Source organism: Littorina saxatilis, linkage group LG9 (assembly GCF_037325665.1).
Source record: "Littorina saxatilis isolate snail1 linkage group LG9, US_GU_Lsax_2.0, whole genome shotgun sequence".
Classification (NCBI taxonomy): Eukaryota; Metazoa; Mollusca; class Gastropoda; order Littorinimorpha; family Littorinidae; genus Littorina; species Littorina saxatilis.
The window spans coordinates 46884258-46903217 of NC_090253.1; the positions used below are offsets into that span (position 1 = coordinate 46884258).

The window sequence follows — 18960 nt, forward strand, 5'->3', positions numbered from 1 at the left end:
TCTCTCTTTCTCTCTCTCTCTCTCTCTCTCTCTCTCTCTCTCTGTCTCTGGTCCTCCAACTGTTTCTCTCTGTCTGTCTGTATCTCTCTCTTTGTCTGTCTGTCTGTCTGTCTCTCTCTGTCTCTGTATGTCTCTCTCTGTCTCTGTATGTCTCTCTCTGTCTCTGTATGTCTCTCTGTCTCTCTCTCTCTCTCTCTCTCTCTCTCTCGTATTTCTCTTTCTCTGCTTTTTCTGTAACTGTCTCTCTCCCTCTCTGTGTTTGTCTGTTGCGTGCTAGTAAAGGCTACTTACCACACAGTGATATTCCAAGGCAACGCCAAAATTAATAGCTGCAGTCGAATGTGCAAAAGTGTGCACAGATATATGCCAATGATTGCCGTCTAGACCATGACGTGCACAACACATTTACGAAAGCAAGGCTTAACTAATGCATTTTGATTTACCTTCCAGGTGTGACGGGAGCGCCCCAGAACTCTGTTACATAAATGTGTCCATCGAACCAACGCAAATATATGTGGCTTACACTGTAGACTGGATTCACTAATTGTGATTAATGTCACTGCTGTCATTGGGGGGGGGGGGGGGGGGGGGCTCCTTTGTTATGTTACACCACTGTGGTCAAAGAAGCAATGCAGTGACATGGACATTGTACTGCAGACGGGATCTGCTGATCTGGATTTATTTCATTGGTGTGACGATGGTGCTCCTGTGCTCTGTAAAATCACAGTGACCAAGTGAAATGTAAAATTCTTTGTGTATTAGACTTTGATTTATTTCAACATACTGAATTTGATATATGCCAACCTTTAATTGCTCATTGTGATTAATTTCAATGGGGATACGGGAGTGCTCCTGTACTCTGCGACATAAATGTACTCAAGGTACCAACGCATTGCTAGTGATATAATGTTGTGACTTCTCTGTAGAGTGGACTTGCTGATTGCAGTTGATTCTAACTGGCTGATTTTGATTTATTTTGACTTGTTGATTTTGATTTATGTCAAATTGTTGTTTTCGATGTTTTTTCACTGGTGTCAAGAGAGTATCCCCTGCACTCTAGCTGCTTATACATGTAATCTTCTTTTTGTTCTTGTTCTTGTTCTTCTTGTTCTTCTTCTCAACCGTACATAGACTGTACTCAACTCTCAAGGAACCAACGCATTGCTATTGGTATGTGACGTGTTCTGCCGAGAGGACTGCTGATTGCGATTTTGAGTTATTTCTACTGGTTCTTATTGATTTATTTTAACTTGCTGATTCTGATTTATTTCGCTGGTGTCAATGGAGTACTCCTATACCCTGCTACCATCATTGTTCCCCAGGTACAGACAGGGTGATAGTGATATGTAACGTGCTCTGCTGGATTTGCTGATTGTGGTTTATTTCAAATTGCTGGTTGTGATTTATCTCAACTCGTTCGGGATTTATTTCAACTCGTTTGGGATTTGTTTAAACTTTGCTGGTTTTGATTTATTTCACAAATGCACCTGTATCCTGTTGCATCATTGCTCCCAAGAGACCAACACAGTGATATGTAGCGTGCTCTGTAGATTGGAATTTCTGCCGTTAGGTCATGCTTCGTCCTGTGTATATGTTGGTCATTTGTGACCTTGAAGTGTGACTTGTCAGTGCAGCTTAGAAATACACACCAAGATCTTAGTAGTTGTTATTACTTTAGTTGTTCTGCTGTTGTTGGTTTAAACAAAAAGAGTTTTTATCTGTGTGTTTTCTGTTTGTACACATACTTTTTCATTTACATGAGGTGCAGAAAAACTCATTATGTTAAATAATTATTTTACATGATACAAAAGGACTAAAATTAATCATACGTGAAACTATATCCGTGTCAACATGTGTAGCATCACAATGATCATGTGTCATCATATATTGATCTATTCAAAAACAATATTCGCATCAATACATATGCCTGTCTTTACCTTAAATCAAGGACAATAAACAATAATCTGTTTCTAACTAATAAAACTTCAGACTAATGAAATCTCAAAAGAATATGATTTCCAAAAGTAATTTCCAGTGTTAATCGTGAATCGTTTTTTTTCTCCTCAATACTTACGCACATCTTTGCGATTAAAATAATATGATTAATCTTCTTCATATTTTATACCAAAGTTTTGCTGTTTTGAATAACAGTTGGATAGTTACAGACATCTTTATGATTTTCTAAAATGAGAATGCTTGCATGTTTAAAGAACCCGATTATGAGCCTTATGTTATCCTTTTTATCATGTTAAAATTTGACGTGCTTAAAACACATTTATTACGTTGAATTGTGTTTAAAACAAACCTGTTTTGATGGTTACTGCCTTTTGTGTGTGTTAACCTTTGATTGACGAAATGACAGGAAGAACAAACGAACTAGTAATGACTGACTTAACAAACGGCGAATAATTAACGAACGGCCGAATAATGTTAGTCGGTGAAGATCGGAAATCAAGCGAAAAAGAGAGTCTTGTCATTGATGTGGTTGCCTCACTTAATATATTTCTCAATAGCTGGTAACTTGGATGATTGTATATCTAATGTGTATTTTTCACTACAGTTTAACCTTTTAAAGATGTTCAATTGATTATGTTCGTAAAGAGTTGATGCATACAGTTGTTAAGTTTGGGATGTAATAGATCAATTAAACAGGGGGGGGGGGGGGGGGAGGAGGAAGAGGAATGCTTTCAACATGTAGATAATAAGGTGCTCGGGTACTAAGTTTTCTTTATGAAAAACGGTGATATGATTACATTAACAAGTGTCATTAATCTTTATGGAAAACGGTGATACATGATTACAAAAGACATTTCCATTTTTGTGTGTGGAGAACGGCGATATAGGATTACATTGCAATGTATTAGAGAAGATATGTGGGTGAACGGCATGAGCTACCATTGAATGAATACGTGCAATGGTAAATGGGAATACTGAAAGTAGCTTACTAATATTGGACAACAAAAGGGGACACGTTTGATATTAATTTAAATCTGAGACAGGTTAAAATGCGCTTAATTCACACGTTTTTTTTCTTAAATAAGGGTAGTATTATTGAAGAAAAGTAAGTTGCGTTCGAAACACGTGGGAACATCCTAGCTACCACTTATAGTAGCCTACACATTCCAATAAGCTACAGCCTGGCTGTTTTCTGTTCTGCATGAGCGGTCATGTTTTACTGAATAGATGGTCGAGTTGACATGGGTAACAATGATAAAACAGATTCACCAGAAAGTTCCTACCGCATACTAACAACAGTCAAGGTAAAGTTGTTCGCTTGTTTCCAAATTGTAGAATGGGCTTATCCCAACTAAAAACGTGGACATATGTGTTGAAAGGTACATAATCTTTTACACACACAAAAGATATCTAAAGTTTGCAAGTTTCACGATCCATCAGTAGTGAGTGACTGATTTCTTTGGGGTTTAAATCCACTGAGATTGGCCGGCGTGTAACCCACATACACATAGCCAGTTTGAGATTGGGCGTGTAACCCATATACACATAGCCAGTTTGAGATTGGGCGTGTAACCCACATACACATAGCCAGTTTGAGATTGGGCGTGTAACCCATTTGCATATAGCCATATTTAGATTGGGCGTGTAACCCTATATATTTAGCCAGTCTTCAGTAGTGTTCTGTTTTACACAACCATCAATCTTTCTGTCGTGTCTTTCAAAACGTTTAGCAATCCGGTATTCCTCAGAAAGGTGAAATGAATTCGTAGACGATATAAATCAAGTGTCAGTCGATCGATATCTATACCCGGATAAAAAGAACCTTCTTGACGACTCCTCAGTTACCACAAACATTACTTGGCAAAGAGTTCGTTCAACAGGCATATGCAAACATTCAACTTTTGTTAAACCTACATGTGAATTGAGTAAAGACATTTGAAAAAAAATATCAGTGTGTGTGTGTGTGTGTGTGTGTGTGTGTGTGTGTGTGTGTGTGTGTGTGTGTGTGTGTGTGTGAGAGAGAGAGAGAAAGAGAGAGAGAGAGAGAGATCGAGAGAGAGAGAGAGAGTGACAAACTGAGACAGAGACAGAGAGAGAGAGTGTGTGTGTGTGTGTGTGTGTGTGTGTGTGTGTGTGTGTGTGTGTGTGTGTGTGTGTTTTCTGTGCTCTTTGTTGTTGTTTTGCATTTTGGTCCGTTGATTTGCTTTATTTATTTGTATGATTGTCGCTTCTGCTGCTGTTTTCCCTCCAGTATTCCTTAGTGTGCTCCTCATTACGTAGATAGAGAATACTACACGGTTTCCTGTTTCATACCACATTTACATGAGTTGCTTTTGTTTTTGAATATTGAACTGCTTTCGCTCGTATTACAATATTTCAAAAAATCAACTCAAGTAAATCTGGTACGACACAGCAAGCCATTTTGTATTCTCTACGAGAGTAATCACTTTTGCATGATTTGCTTTAATTTGTGTGTACAAAGAGGATACGTACTGAATTTCCCCACGCCTCACGTTTATGTGCATGCTTTTAACATCCAGTTTCAGTCGGCTGTGTGTGCAACAAGTAATTCAATACGTGCACCCCTTCTTAGTTCTAGTCATATGATGACACAGCAAAGGGGTGTGTGTGTGTGTGATCGCTTTAGTTCTAGGCGCGTTATAAGTTGTGTACACGTTGCTGTTTTTGTGCAAAGGTACAAGTCCCTTTGAAACGTGGCTGTAAGTATTTTTGTGTCTCAATCTGTGTGTGTGTGTGTGTGTGTGTGTGAGTGTGTGTGTGTGTGTGTGGGTGTGTGTGTGTGTGTGTGTCCCAGATAGGCATTACCTTTGAACTGCTGTGTCCTTTAGTTTCAAGGCACGTTTTCCTTACTCCTGTTACACTATTTACATTTAGTCAAGTTTTGACTAAATGTTTTAACGTAGAGGGGGGAATCGAGACGAGGGTCGTGGTGTATGTGCGTGAGTGTGTGTGTGTGTGTGTGTGTGTGTGTGTGTGTGTGTGTGTGTGTAGAGCGATTCATGAACTACTGGACCGATCTTTATGAAATTTGACATGAGAGTTCCTGGGTATGAAATCCCCGATTGTTTTTTTCAGTTTTTGATAAATGTCTTTGATGACGTCATATCCGGGTTTTCGTGAAAGTTGAGGCGGCACTGTCACGCCCTCATTTTTCAACCAAATTGGTTGAAATTTTGGTCAAGTAATCTTCGACGAAGCCCGGACTTCGGTATTGCATTTCAGCTTGGTGGCTTAAAAATTAATTAATGACTTTGGTCATTAAAAATCTGAAAATTGTAAAAGAAAATAAAAATTTATAAAACGATTTAAATTTACGTTCATCTTATTCTCCATCATTTTCTGATTCCAAAAACATATAAATATGTTATATTTGTGTGACAGGGGAGGCTACCGCTCCTCTCACAGCAGACTCTGCACTCGAGTTGTTGGCCTTTAAAAGTCAACACCCGTGGATTGTGGAAATCTGTTTGTGATGGGGTCTGGTGCTTTCCGATTGTCTGTATGTTCATGGAAACCTTCGGGTTTGCATAACAGTTTTTATAGGGCTAAGAAATTAGCCCAAATATTTTCAAACCTGTTTGATTGCACTTCGCTTCCCGAGGTGATCGTAGTGTTTCGGCACACGGTTACACCTGGCGCTTGCGAGCAAGGATGGGACTCGGTATGATATGTTCAGGTAATGGCATTATATGACCACTGAACATTTTCGTGCTGTTCCCATTCTGCGAACTTGGGATGGACAGTGGTCCCCCGGTTCGGAACTTCGGGACGAAGTTCATTCAAACGGGGGCGATTCTGACAGGGGAGGCTACCGCTCCTTTCACAGCAGACTCTGCACCCGAGTTGTTGGCCTTTAAAAGTCAACACCCGTGGATTGTGGAAATCTGTTTGTGATGGGGTCTGGTGGATTCCGATTGTCTGTATGTTCATGGAAACCTTCGGGTTTGCATAACAGTTTTTATAGGGCTAAGAAATTAGCCCTAATATTTTCAAACCTGTTTGATTGCACTTCGCTTCCCGAGGTGATCGTAGTGTTTCGGCACTCGGTTACATCTGGATTAAAAACAAGCTCTGAAAATTAAATATATAAAAATTATTATCAAAATTAAATTGTCGAAATCAATTTAAAAACACTTTCATCTTATTTCTTGTCCGTTCCTGATTCCAAAAACACATAGATATGATATGTTTGGATTAAAAACACGCTCAGAAAGTTAAAACAAAGAGAGGTACAGAAAAGCGTGCTATCCTTCTTAGCGCAACTACTACCCCGCTCTTCTTGTCAATTTCACTGCCTTTGCCATGAGCGGTGGACTGACGATGCTACGAGTATACGGTCTTGCTGAAAAATGGCATTGCGTTCAGTTTCATTCTGTGAGTTCGACAGCTACTTGACTAAATGTTGTATTTTCGCCTTACGCGACTTGTTTGTACTTAGTGTTAGCAATACGTGTGACCGTTTCCTGTTCTAAGTCCAAAACAAAACGGGTAACAGAAGCATGTTCCAAGTCGAGGTATGTAATTAGTTTCAAGTTTCAAGTTTCAAGTTTTTTATTGGTCCATAACCCCTGGGGGCATTTTGAACAATAAATACAATCAATACAATCATGATATATGCTAATATAGTAAATTAAAAAAAAAATAAATAAATAAAAATTATGAAAAACTGTTACAAATTCTATTGATAAAGTCCAAAATATTCTTTAGCAATTTCTTTTTCTTAGTAGTAAACAACTTTTTAAATTTAAGTGCATTAGGTTTTTTCCAATAGTAAGGTGGTAACAACTCAGCTCTTTCTTTGAAAAAATCACAGACAAATAAATAATAATACGTGTGACAGATTTCAAGTCCATATCATCGTGTCTGTGTGCTGTTTCTTTTCAGTTGATAATGCAAAACAAGAAGGGTCTCCACTGATTTAGGCAGATTTATTTATTATGTTAACAAACGCCGTGACTGATTTACTTCCTAAGGTGTAACAGAATGATTTATTTTGCTTCATGTCTCTCTGTTTTGTTGATGTTGTTAAGTGCATTGTGTAGCTGCTGGTTTTTATACAACTATGTCCTTTGATGTATGTTGTAGTTGAGGATGTATTTGATGAGGCACCAGCCATCCCCTGTACATACCCATACATGTATGTATTGTGCGTGCGTGTGTGTGTGTGTGTGTGTTTGTGTGTGTATGTGTGTGTGTGTGTGTGTATGTGTGTGTGTGTGTGTTTGTGTGTGTGTGTGAGTGTGTGTTTGTGAGAGAAGGAGAGAAAGTCAGAGTGTGTGTGTATGTGTGTGAGACTGGGAGAGAGAGAGAGAGAGAGAGAGAGAGAGAGAGAGAGAGAGAGAGAGAGAGAGAGAGAGAGAGAGAGAGAGAGAGAGAGAGAGAGAGAGAGAGAGAGGCTACCATGTTTGATATATGTACCGGTTGTAACGGGTCAGTTGGCCTAAACAATAAACTTTCTGAGTTCTGAGTTCTCTATCTCTCTCCCTCACTCTCTCTCTCTCTCTCTCTCTCTCTCTCTCTCTCTCTCTCTCTCCCTCCCTCTCTCTCTCTCTCTCTCTCTCTCTCTCTCTCTCTCTCTCTCTCTCTATCTCTCTCTCTCTCTCTCTGTAAGTCTGTGACACTGCTTACCTATCTGTCTGCTTCATTGATTTTGTGTTTGTATGAGTGTCCTCACCTATCGGGTGTGTTGACTTTTTCTGGTAAGTCCGTAGATTTTACCTTGGCAAAAAACCTAACAATACAAGGTCACGTGCAGTTGTTTTCAGACGTTTATGTGAGTATAAGATCAAATAAAATCTAATCTACCTAAATTCACTCCGTTAGCTCAATCAAGAAAAATGCAGTGAGACATGATAACGTAGATTTAATTGGATTTGATTAGCGAACGAGAAGAATAAGATTTGATTTGCTTTAATTTGGTCTCGTACATTTATATGTTTGAGCAAACCCTTCTATTGGTATATATACAAAGATATAAGAAAAGTTGCGACCAAATTTGCCGACAAAACATGCTTCTGCAAAACGCAGACATGTGCACTTCACTGACTAACTGTCAGACATTACGGAATATTCCATTTATAAAACGTATGAGCGACATCAATTAAAATATTACTTTCTAGCTGTCACTCTTCTTCAATTGTCAATAGATAGGTTGCTTTTTTTTCTTGATTTATTTAAGGGAAAACTCTGTTACTGCATCTGGTACTTGCTAAAATCAGTCCTAATCCTTTCTAAAACAAATCTGTTTCAGTAAAAACTGCCGGTGTTCCACAAGGATCCGTGCTAGGCCCGCTCTTATTTCTGGTTTATATTAATGATATTGTAAAGAATATTGAATCCGGAATTAAGTTGTTTGCTGACGACACAAGCATGTATCTTGCATTAGAAGATGTAGACAGACGAACCAATATATTAAATCAAGATCTTGATAAAATTAGTGCATGGGCCAATAAATGGAAAGTTAAATTTAACGAGACTAAGACTGAATTGTTAAATATTCAACGTGATTTAATCCCCCCTCAACCCTTGTTTTTCAACAATGTCTTTTTAGAAAAAGTAGATCAACACAAACACCTTGGAGTGATTTTACAGAGCACCTGCAAGTGGGATGCCCACATCCAAAGCATAGTTAAAAAAGCGAATTTATTGATTAATTGTTTACGATTTTATAAATATAGATTAAGTCGAAAAAGTTTGGAAATAATGTACAAGTCTTTTATTTTACCCCATTTCGACTATGCAGATGTTGTTTGGGATAATTGCACTAAGATAATGGCAGATGCATTAGAAAAATTTCATTTAGAAGCCCTACGAATTATAATAGGTGGAGTTAAGGGCACTAGCCATGCAAAGCTGTATGAGGAAAGTGGGCTATGTAGCCTTGAAGAACGAAGGAAAAGACATAAATTAATTGTTTTTCATAAGATGATACATAACAAATGCCCCCAGTACTTAGTAAATGTATTGCCCCCTCTTGTAGTTGACATTAATCCGTATCATAGACGAAGACCATTAGAAAGATATGTACCTCCTCATAGAACCGAATTATTTCGCAACTCTTTTATCCCCAAAACGACTGTACTATGGAACACCTTACCAGATAACGTTAAAATGACCACCTCCTTGAGCGAGTTCAAAAATTATTTGTCAAGTGCTGATTTTAAAGTACCATGCCATTATTATTATGGAGAAAGATTTGAACAAGTACATCATTGCAGATTGCGTATTGGTATGAGTGATTTGAATTTTGATTTATGTAAGCGGCACCTTAAGGATTGCTCTCAATGCGAGTGTGGTTATCCCAGCGAGACTGCTGAACATTACTTATTGCATTGTCCCTTGTATAGAGATATAAGATTATTGTCCATTGATAATTTGACAAATGATTATAAGTATATCGAAATATTATTGAAAGGCATCCCGCAATATTCACGAAATGTCAACCAGACCATATTCATAACTGTACAGGACTATATTAGACAGACGGGCAGGTTCCGCAAATGAGCCTCTATACTTCACTCATTACATTTATTAGACACTGTCATGCGACATGCTGCCTGACAAATTTTTCCCCATAACCTCTCTCATGTTCTCTTGTTGTTTTCCGACTTATCAAGTATGTCTCGATTTATGCGCAATGTAGTGACTTTTCCTCTGATCACAATATGCATTAACTTTGTGCGAGTGTCTTATGTGCATTTATTACAATTGAAAAATCCCCTCCAATATTGGCGCTCCAAGTCTTCTTCTTCTTCTTCTTTTTCCCTTAAGCTAGCTACTAGCTAGCTGCCCTTTCCCCACCTCCTGTATCACCAACCCCTTCCCATTTTCTGCTTGTTTGTGTATCTGTTTTGTCTCTTGTTTTGTTTTTCGTTTCCTGAAATGAGCTAATGTACTTATTCCGCCATCATGCTAACCTTTGTTTTGTAATTACTATGATTGCTTAAAATAAGCATTGTATGCTTGAGTATCAATCATCCATGCATTGTTCTTGTCATGATTAAAATTGAATAAAGTTTTGTTTAAACCAAGGGCAGCAGAAGATTTCTGCATCAGCAAAATTGATGCAGACTCCAAAATCATAGCTAGCAAGGATAAACTGGACATTACAGTTGTGAATTCACCCACAGCTGTGAGCAGAATCTCAAGTACTTGTAATACACAGGTACTTGCCACTGAGGTTTTCACGCGGGATAAATTGATAACTTTGTTATTACAATGTCTCAGAATCAATTGTCTCTCGTCCTATTCAATTTTGAACAATGGACAACATAAATGCAAATCTTATTTTCGCTTCCTATTTCCCTTTTTTTCAAATTGAAGGTATTCTATACTAGCCATTACACGCAACATCGTCTGGAGTGAACAACAGCAAACTACGAAATGGCTACTGGTGGCAACGACGCTGAGTCTGCAATATGTGCTGTGTGCTTGGACATCTACCGTGACCCTAAGTTCCTGCCGTGCCATCACACGTTCTGTGCCCAGTGTATCACTGACGTCGCTAACCGTCACACGGGGGGTACCTTCCCCTGTCCCTCCTGTCGCAAGCCCACCTCTCTGCCCCAAGGGGGAGTGGCCGCCCCGCAGGCCAACTTTTACATCAAGAAACAGTCAGAGAATAATGAGGAGAACAGCGAGGAGATGTGTAAACTCCACAAGAAGAGAGAGCTGGAGTTGTTCTGTGTCAGGTGCCAAGAGGCCATCTGTATCAACTGTAAGATGACCAAACACGAGCAGCACCAGACAGATGACCTTCACACAGCCATCCAACACAAACACAAAGAACTACTCACTAAAAAGACTCTCTTGCAGAAAGCAGAGAAACATCTCAGGGAAAGTCTGAAGACGACGAGAGCAGAGCAGCAGGCCCTGCTGGACAAGAAGGCGGCAGTGGAGAAAAACATACGTGACCGACACGCCGTCATGGTAGCCGCTGCCGACAAGTTCAGAGATGAGGCCCTGGGCTCGCTTTGTTCTGTCAGCACTGACATTGACATCGGCATTGATCAGATCCTAAAACAGCAAGAAGGCGACCTGGAGAAATGTTTTGATATTCAGCGACAAGTTGAACGTGCCTGTAACAGCGGAAGAGCGAGTGACGTCATCACTGTTGTCCAGGAGATGAAGACAGGACGCGGCAGTGAGCAAGCTATCAAGAAGCTGACGCCACAAGGGCTGGAAACTGTCTATCGTCCTGTTCTAAGCTTCAAGGTAACTGGTAATGTCATACTGCAAACGACACGTGACTTCGTGGGCACGGTGACCAAGATGGAGATGGAGGTTGCTGCGCCTGAAGTGAGGGTGGTGAAGCGGTTCCCGTGTGGGCTGGAGGCTGACATTGAGGTCTTTTCTCTCTGTCATGATGATGAAGACCCGCCTGTTGTGAGGGTGTCGTTTGAACGGCGCCAGTTGAAAGAAGACGCTCCCGGGGAACTTTACAGTGAGGATGGGCAATACAAGCAAAATGATGATGAGGTCGGTAAAGTGTCAAACAAACGATATGCCAAAGGAAACAATATGAGACCAGGCTTTCGGGCAGGCTACATAGACACATACTGCAAATCACTGAACACAGCACACTTCAGAATGAACAACAATTTGTCAGGAAAGGCAGAGGTCGACATTGTCACGGTATCTATAGACCCATTCAAGGCAGAACACAAAACACAGTTCAACATCAACGTGGGAGCCCATCGTGCATTCGACGTGGACGACACGGAGCAGTTCTTCGTGGTGGTGGAAGAGCCCCAGCTCCCCGACGTGTGGCGCAAAGTGAAACTGTACCGACGACAGAGAGTGAAAGCCATCAGCACCTACAGCCCTCCTGCACATCTCCCTTGCTACCAGCCGTCCGACGTGTGTTTCTACAGGCTGGGCGGTCAGAACGTGCTGCTGGTGACAGATGAAGAGAACGACGCCATTCACGTGGTGGATGTGAGCGGTGGGTGTCTGAGGTTTGTGCGCTACCTGGCCCCGGGCTGTCCCTGGCTGATCCAACCCACCGCCATCACTGTGGATCTCTCCGCTCGCCTGTGGCTGGCCTGCAGGGGTGGTACCATCATCTGTATGGAGCCCGTCGATACGTGATGCAACGGTATGCGTAGCTCTCTTTCCCTGTCCGTCTGCTTGTCTGTTAGTCTGCTTGTCTGTCTGTTCCCCTGTAAGTCTTTCCACCTGTCTGCTTAACCCCTCTGTCCCTGTCTGTCCTACTGTCTATCCCACCCTCCCTCTCTCTCTCTCTCTCTCTCTCTCTCTCTCTCCCTCTCTCTCTCTCTCTCTCTCTCTCTCTCTCTCTCTTTCTCCCTTGAAAAATAAGGTTCCATCATCATTCAAGCATTCAAACGAGCACTTAAAACGCACCTCTTCAAGAAATACAACCCCTGATTTTGTTTTCTCAGTCCATCAGTAGGCTACATGTAGTGTATTTGTTGTTTTAGTGATAATGTATATAAACATCTAGGACTGTTTTCAGAATTGTTGATAACATGTTCTGTTTGATTAAGGGTATTCAGCTGGTATTTCCTTGTTTTTAACTACCTATTTTATTCATGTTTTTATTACTTAGTTAGTGGAAGAATCTTTTGTAATGTATGTTTGATGGTGTATGCTTTTAATTAAGCGTTGTTGACTATGAATGTAGATGTAAATGCTTGTATAACTGTGTTTTAATTTTAAATGTGTCAAGCGCAAAGAGCATAATTGTAAAGTTATGATGTTGCGCTATGTAAATGCTCATTTATTATTATTATTATTATTATTATTATTATTATTATCATCATCATCTCTCTCTTTCTCTCTTTCTCTCTCTCTCTCTATCTCTCTCAATCTCTCTCTCTCTCACACTTTCTCTCTCTCGCTCTCTCTTTCTCTCAATCTCTCTCTCTCACTTTCTCTCTCTCGCGCTCTCTCTCTCCCTCTCTCCCTTACCAGTTACCTTGAAGCTTAGAACAGGACGATAGACAGTTTCCAACCCTTGTGACGTCAGCTTCTTGATAACAACTTGTCTTGGTCAACCCACATTGAGCAACTTAGTAAAGTGGTGTCAAAGAAAGTGTACCTCTTATCTAGAATTAAACACTTCCTGAACTGCCACACCAGAAAATTATTCTTCATTGCTCATATTCAATCTGTTATTGATTACGCATCCACTCTATGGGACTCAGCAAGTGAAAATTCCTTAAAACCACTTAGCAGATTACATAAAAGAGCGCTAAAAGTAGTATTACTAAAGCACACTACCCTCACAGAGTTAGACTACATACATTTAGGGATCTTACCTCTAAAGTCAAGACTGCTTTTTAACAAAGGAATCTTTATGCATAAAATTATATCCGAAACTTTGCCCCAAACCATTTGTTCAAAGTTCTCTTTGAAGAATTCACACCACCTTATGAAATTTAACACTCCTCTTCCTAGGATAGACTTATTTAAGTCTAGTCTAGTTTATTCAGGTGGCCGTCTCTGGAACGCTCTTCCGAATGCCTTACGGGAAGCTACCAGCACAGATTCTTTCAAAAACAAATATATATCCCATTTAATGAAAATAGTATATTCTTGATTGTTATGTCCTTTGAGACACAGTCACTCACTTTTGATTTATTGTTTTGTTTATGAAATTATGATGTTCTGCATAATATCCATTGTCTTGCAGAGTTGATGTACTATTGCATAGTATTCTTACTCTAATTGACTTGCAAATGTTTGCTTTGCACCTTGTCATGAACATGTATAAACTACAATGTTTCATATAATGCACGTATGTACATAAACTTATCCTGTTTTACTAATTATGTAAGTATTGTAGTAGTAGTAGTAGTAGTAGTAGTAGTAGTAGTAGTAGTAGTAGTAGTTTTTATAGTAGATTTAGTCCCTCTTTAGGGCGAGGGCCAGATGCAAAAAAGTATACCAATGCTTATTCTGTTACCCTCGTAAAATAAAGAATTGTCATTGTCATTGTCATTGTCATTGTCTCTCTATCTCTCTCTCTCTCTCTCTATCTATCTATCTCTCTCTGTCTCTCCGGTCCTCCAACTGTTTCTCTATGTCTGTCTGTATCTCTCTCTCTTTGTCTGTCTGTCTGTCTGTCTGTCTCTCTCTCTGTCTCTCTGTCTCTCTCTCTCTGTCTCTCTCTCTCCGCCTCTCTCTGTGTGTCTCTCTCTCTCTCTCTGTCTCTCTCTGTCTCTCTGTCTCTGTCTCTGTCTCTCTCTGTCTCTCTGTCTCTGTCTCTGTCTCTCTCTGTCTCTGTCCCTCTGTCTCTGTCTCTCTCTGTCTCTGTCTCTCTCTGTCTCTCCTATTTCTCTTTCTCTGCTTTTTCTGTAACTGTCTCTCTCACTCTCTGTGTTTGTCTGTTACGCGCTAGTAAAGGCTACCTACCACACAGTGATATTCCAAGGCAACGCCAACATTAATAGCTGCAGTCGAATGTGCAAAAGTGTGCACAGATATATGCCAATGATTACCGTCTAGACCATGACGTGCACAACACATTTACGAAAGCAAGGCTTAACTAATGCATTTTGATTTACTTTCCAGGTGTGACGGGAGCGCCCCAGAACTCTGTTACATAAATGTGTCCATCGAACCAACGCAAATATATATGGCCTACACTGCAGACTGGATTCACTAATTGTGATGAATGTCACTGCTGTCATTGGGGGACTCCTTTATTATGTTAAACCACTGTGGTCAAAGAATCAATGCAGTGACATGGACATTGCACTGCAGACTGGATCTGCTGATCTAGATTTATTTCATTGGTGTGACGATGGTGCTCCTGTGCTCTGTAAAATCACAGTGACCAAGTGAAATGTAAAATTCTTTGTGTATTAGACTTTGATTTATTTCAACATACTGAATTTGATATATGCCAACCTTTAATTGCTCATTGTGATTAATTTCACTGGGGTTACGGGAGTGCTCCTGTACTCTGCGACATAAATGTACTGAAGGTACCAACGCATTGCTAGTGATATAATTATGTGACTTATCTGTAGAGTGGACTTGCTGATTGCAGTTGATTTTAACTTGCTGATTTTGATTTATTTTGACTTGTTGATTTTGATTTATGTCAATTTGTTGTTTTCGATGTTTTTTCACTGGTGTCAAGAGAGTATCCCCTGCACTCTAGCTGCTTATACATGTAATCTTCTTTTTGTTCTTGTTCTTGTTCTTGTTGTTGTTGTTGTTCTTGTTCTTGTTGTTCTTCTTGTTCTTCTTCTCAACCGTACATAGACTACTCAACTCTCAAGGAACCAACGCATTGCTATTGGTATGTGACGTGTTCTGCCGAGAGGACTGCTGATTGCGATTTTGAGTTATTTCTACTGGTTCTTATTGATTTATTTGAACTTGCTTATTTTGATTTATTTCGCTGGTGTCAAGGGAGTACTCCTATACCCTGCTACCATCATTGTTCCCCAGGTACAGACAGGGTGATAGTGAAATGTAACGTGCTCTGCTGGATTTGCTGATTGCATATCGGGCCAACCGTTCCGTGGACGATGCAGTAGCCTTAGGTCTACATCATATTGTTGAGCACCTGGAGAAGTCTGGTAGCTATGCTAGAGTTCTTTTCATTGACTATAGCTCTGCCTTTAACACCATTGTTCCACATAAACTGTTCTCCAAGCTCACTGGCATGTGCGTCGAGGAATCCCTTTGTAAGTGGGTTCTAGATTTTTTGTTGGATAGGCCTCAGGTTGTAAGAGTAGGCAGCAGTACTTCTAGCTCAATCACCTTGAACATTGGTGCCCCACAGGGGTGTGTTCTCTCCCCACTGTTGTTCTCCCTCTTCACCAACGACAACGTGAGCCATGACCCCTCAGTAGTCATCCTGAAGTTCTCCGATGACACTACTCTGGAAGGCCTGATCAGTGTCGGTGATGAGTCGGGGTACCGAGCGGAGGTTGCGAGAGTGTCGGGCTGGTGTGTGGCTAATGACCTTGACCTTAACGTCACCAAAACCAAGGAGATGGTCTTTGACCGTAGGAAGAAAAAAACTCCCCTCTTACCACTCACCATCAGCGGTGAGAACGTAGAGCAGGTTGATTCCTTCAAATTTCTAGGGGTGACCATCTCCAATGACCTTAGCTGGGCTGTTCATACTGACCTTTCAGTAAAGAAGGCCCATCAGCGTCTCTACTTCCTGAGACAGCTGAGGAAGTTCAAAGTGTCCTCCTCCATCATGTCCCAGTTCTACAGGGCTGCTGTAGAGAGTCTCCTTACCTTTTCTATCACGGTTTGGTACAGCAGCTCCTGCCAGTTTGAGAAAGAAAAACTGGAGAAGGTCGTTAGGGCTGCCAGCAGGATCATTGGCAGAGATCTCCCCTCTATAGACTCCCTTCACATCCTGCGCATGATGAGGAAATGTAGGTCCATCATGCAGGATCCCACACACCCGGCTGGTCATCTCTTCCAGCCTCTGCTCTCGGGGCGCAGGCTCAGAACCCTCAGATGCCGTACGGCAAGACTCAGAAACAGTTTCTACCCCCAGGCTGTCCTGGCTTTTAATAACCGGTAAATGAACTCTACAGATTGTGACACGTTTTAGGATGCTCTAGGAGTATGGTTTTAGTAGCTGACATTGCATACTGTGATATATAGAGTGGGTTTTAGTATGGTGACACCACTGTGACGCGATGAAGCCAGACTATGTTTTAGCAGCTGGTTATATTACCGGAATACACATCTAGTATGTTTTAGTAGTTTTAGTCGTTCTTTAACCACTGTGATGTGTTGGAAGAGTTTATTTTTATGTGCTGTTTTAGAGGTACATCTTATCAGTATGGAACATGTTCAGTTCTTACAGTAGTTGATAGTGTGGGGGGGGGGGATCCTATCTTATTCTGCGTACTTTTATTGTGGTTCCGATAGCTCTTAGAGTTTCATAGTTCTCACCATGTCTGTATAGTGTATGTATTAGTTACTGTGATACCAAATTGTCTTACCCATGTATGTATGATGCTATGCGCCAGAGATGTATGAATGCTATTTATTTTTGTTTTTATCACACAGCAAGCTGCTTTCCTCGTGTATTTTTTATGTTCATTCATGTATTGTACACTTGGCAATAAATTATCTATCTATTATCTATCTATTTCAAATTGCTGGTTGTGATTTATCTCAACTCGTTTGGGATGTATTTCAACTCGTTTGGGATTTGTTTAAACTTTGCTGGTTTTGATTTATTTCACGGATGCACCTGTATCCTGTTGCATCATTGCTCCCAAGGGACCAACACAGTGTTATGTAGCGTGCTCTGTAGATTGGAATTTCTGCTGTTAGGTCATGCTTCGTCCTGTTTATATGTTGGTCATTTGTGACCTTGAAGTGTGACTTTTCAGTGCATCTTAGAAATACACACCAAGATCTTAGTAGTTGTTATTACTTTAGTTGTTTTGCTGTTGTTGTTTAAAAAAAAATGTTATCTGTGTGTTTTCTGTTAAAATTTGACATGCTTAAAACACATTTATTACGTTGAATTGTGTTTAGAACAAACCTGTTTTTGATGGTTGCTGCCTTTTGTGTGTGTTAACCTTTGATTGAAGAAATGACAGGACGAACAAACGAACTATTAATGACTGACTTAACAAACAGCGAATAATTAACGAACGGCCGAATCATTAGTCGGTGAAGATCGGAAATCAAGCGAAAAAGAGAGTCTGGTCGTTGATGTGGTTGCCTCACTTAATATATTTCTCAATAGCTGGTAACTTGGATAATTGTATATCTAATGTGTATTTTTCACTACAGTTTAATCTTTTAAGATGTTCAATTGATTACATGTTCGTAAAGAGTTGATGCATATAGTTGTTAAGTTTGGGATGTAATAGATCAATTAAACAGGGGGGGGGGGGGAGGAAGAGGAATGCTTGCAACATGTAGATAATAAGGTGCTCGAGTACTAAGTCTTCTTTATGGCAACCGGTGATATGATTACATTAACAAGTGTCAGTAATCTTTATGGAAAATGGTGATACATGATTACAAAAGGCATTTCCAGTTTTTGTGTGTGGAGAACGGCGGTACTATTAACAGCTATTGTGTTTTCAGCGTAGCAATAGAGTCCGATATTTAGACGAGACATATGAAGAAGACCAAACCACAACATCAACGGAAAACTAGAAACAACTGAAGAGCTAGGATGCAACAAGGGGAGGAGAAGAGAACAGCTAATCCGTACAACGCGAGCAGACGGCAGCGAAGTTTTGAGTTTGGCATTTATACTTGTCTTGTCATGAAGCGAATTTTTCAACCTCAGTTATAAACGACTACATGAATGTTAGTACCATGGGTTGTACATCAATACTTCAGAGGAGAAGTGAGGTATTTAGTGTGGAGTTACGAGGTAAGAAAAGCCGAATGCGAAAGTTTGTGTCAGTCGGCGACTGTGAGCTCACACACACACAATATGCTTTTGGATATTGGCAAAAATGGCCGACTTCCGTAGCATTATGCTTTGATGATCGGAAGAGACCATCCAATCACAGCCCCCGAATTCCCCCACGTGTCCATCAGAATAGCTATATAGGATTATATTGCAATGTATTAGATAAGATATGTGGGTGAATGGCATGAGCTACCATTGAATAAATGTGTGCAATGAGAATACTGAAAGTAGCTTACTAATATTGGACAACAAAAGGGGACAAGTTTGATATTAATTTGAATCTGAGACAGGTTAAAATGCGCTTAATTCACACGTTTTTTTCTTAAATAAGGGTAATAGTATTGAAGAAAAGTAAGTTGTGTTCGAAACACGTGGGAACATCCTAGCTACCACGTATAGTACACATTCCAATAAGCTACAGCCTGGCTGTTTTTTGTTCTGCATGAGCGGTCATGTTTTACAGAATAGATGGTCGAGTTGACATGGGTAACACTGATAAAACAGATTCACCAGAAAGTTCCTACCGCATACTAACAACAGTCAAGGTACGGATTTTTGGCTTGTTTCCAAATTGTAGAATGGGCTTATCCCAA

At 40.3% G+C, this 18960-nt stretch overlaps 3 protein-coding genes across 3 annotated transcripts in view; all 3 read left to right on the forward strand.

Moving 5' to 3' along the window:
• LOC138976269 (uncharacterized) overlaps nt 1-2053 on the forward strand; it is a 4333-nt gene extending 2280 nt beyond the window's left edge. Inside the window, exon 2 of the mRNA XM_070349109.1 lies at nt 451-2053. The gene's annotated coding sequence lies outside the window, so the exon portion shown is untranslated. The remainder of the gene's footprint in view (nt 1-450) is intronic.
• A 2516-nt stretch (nt 2054-4569) lies between these two features.
• LOC138977226 (tripartite motif-containing protein 2-like) lies at nt 4570-11490 on the forward strand (the record flags this gene model as incomplete). Its single annotated transcript, XM_070350131.1, has 3 exons — nt 4570-4676; nt 7063-7114; nt 10300-11490. A coding segment is annotated over exon 3 (1131 nt), but the record flags the coding sequence as incomplete, so codon positions are not given.
• Nucleotides 11491-11492: 2 nt separating this feature from the next.
• LOC138976270 (uncharacterized) lies at nt 11493-18709 on the forward strand. The gene is made up of 2 exons (XM_070349110.1): nt 11493-12073; nt 14512-18709. Exon 1 carries the CDS (start codon nt 11497-11499, stop codon nt 12064-12066), a length of 570 nt encoding a protein of 189 aa, XP_070205211.1. The 5' UTR covers nt 11493-11496; the 3' UTR covers nt 12067-12073; nt 14512-18709.
• The last annotated feature ends 251 nt before the right edge of the window (nt 18710-18960 follow it).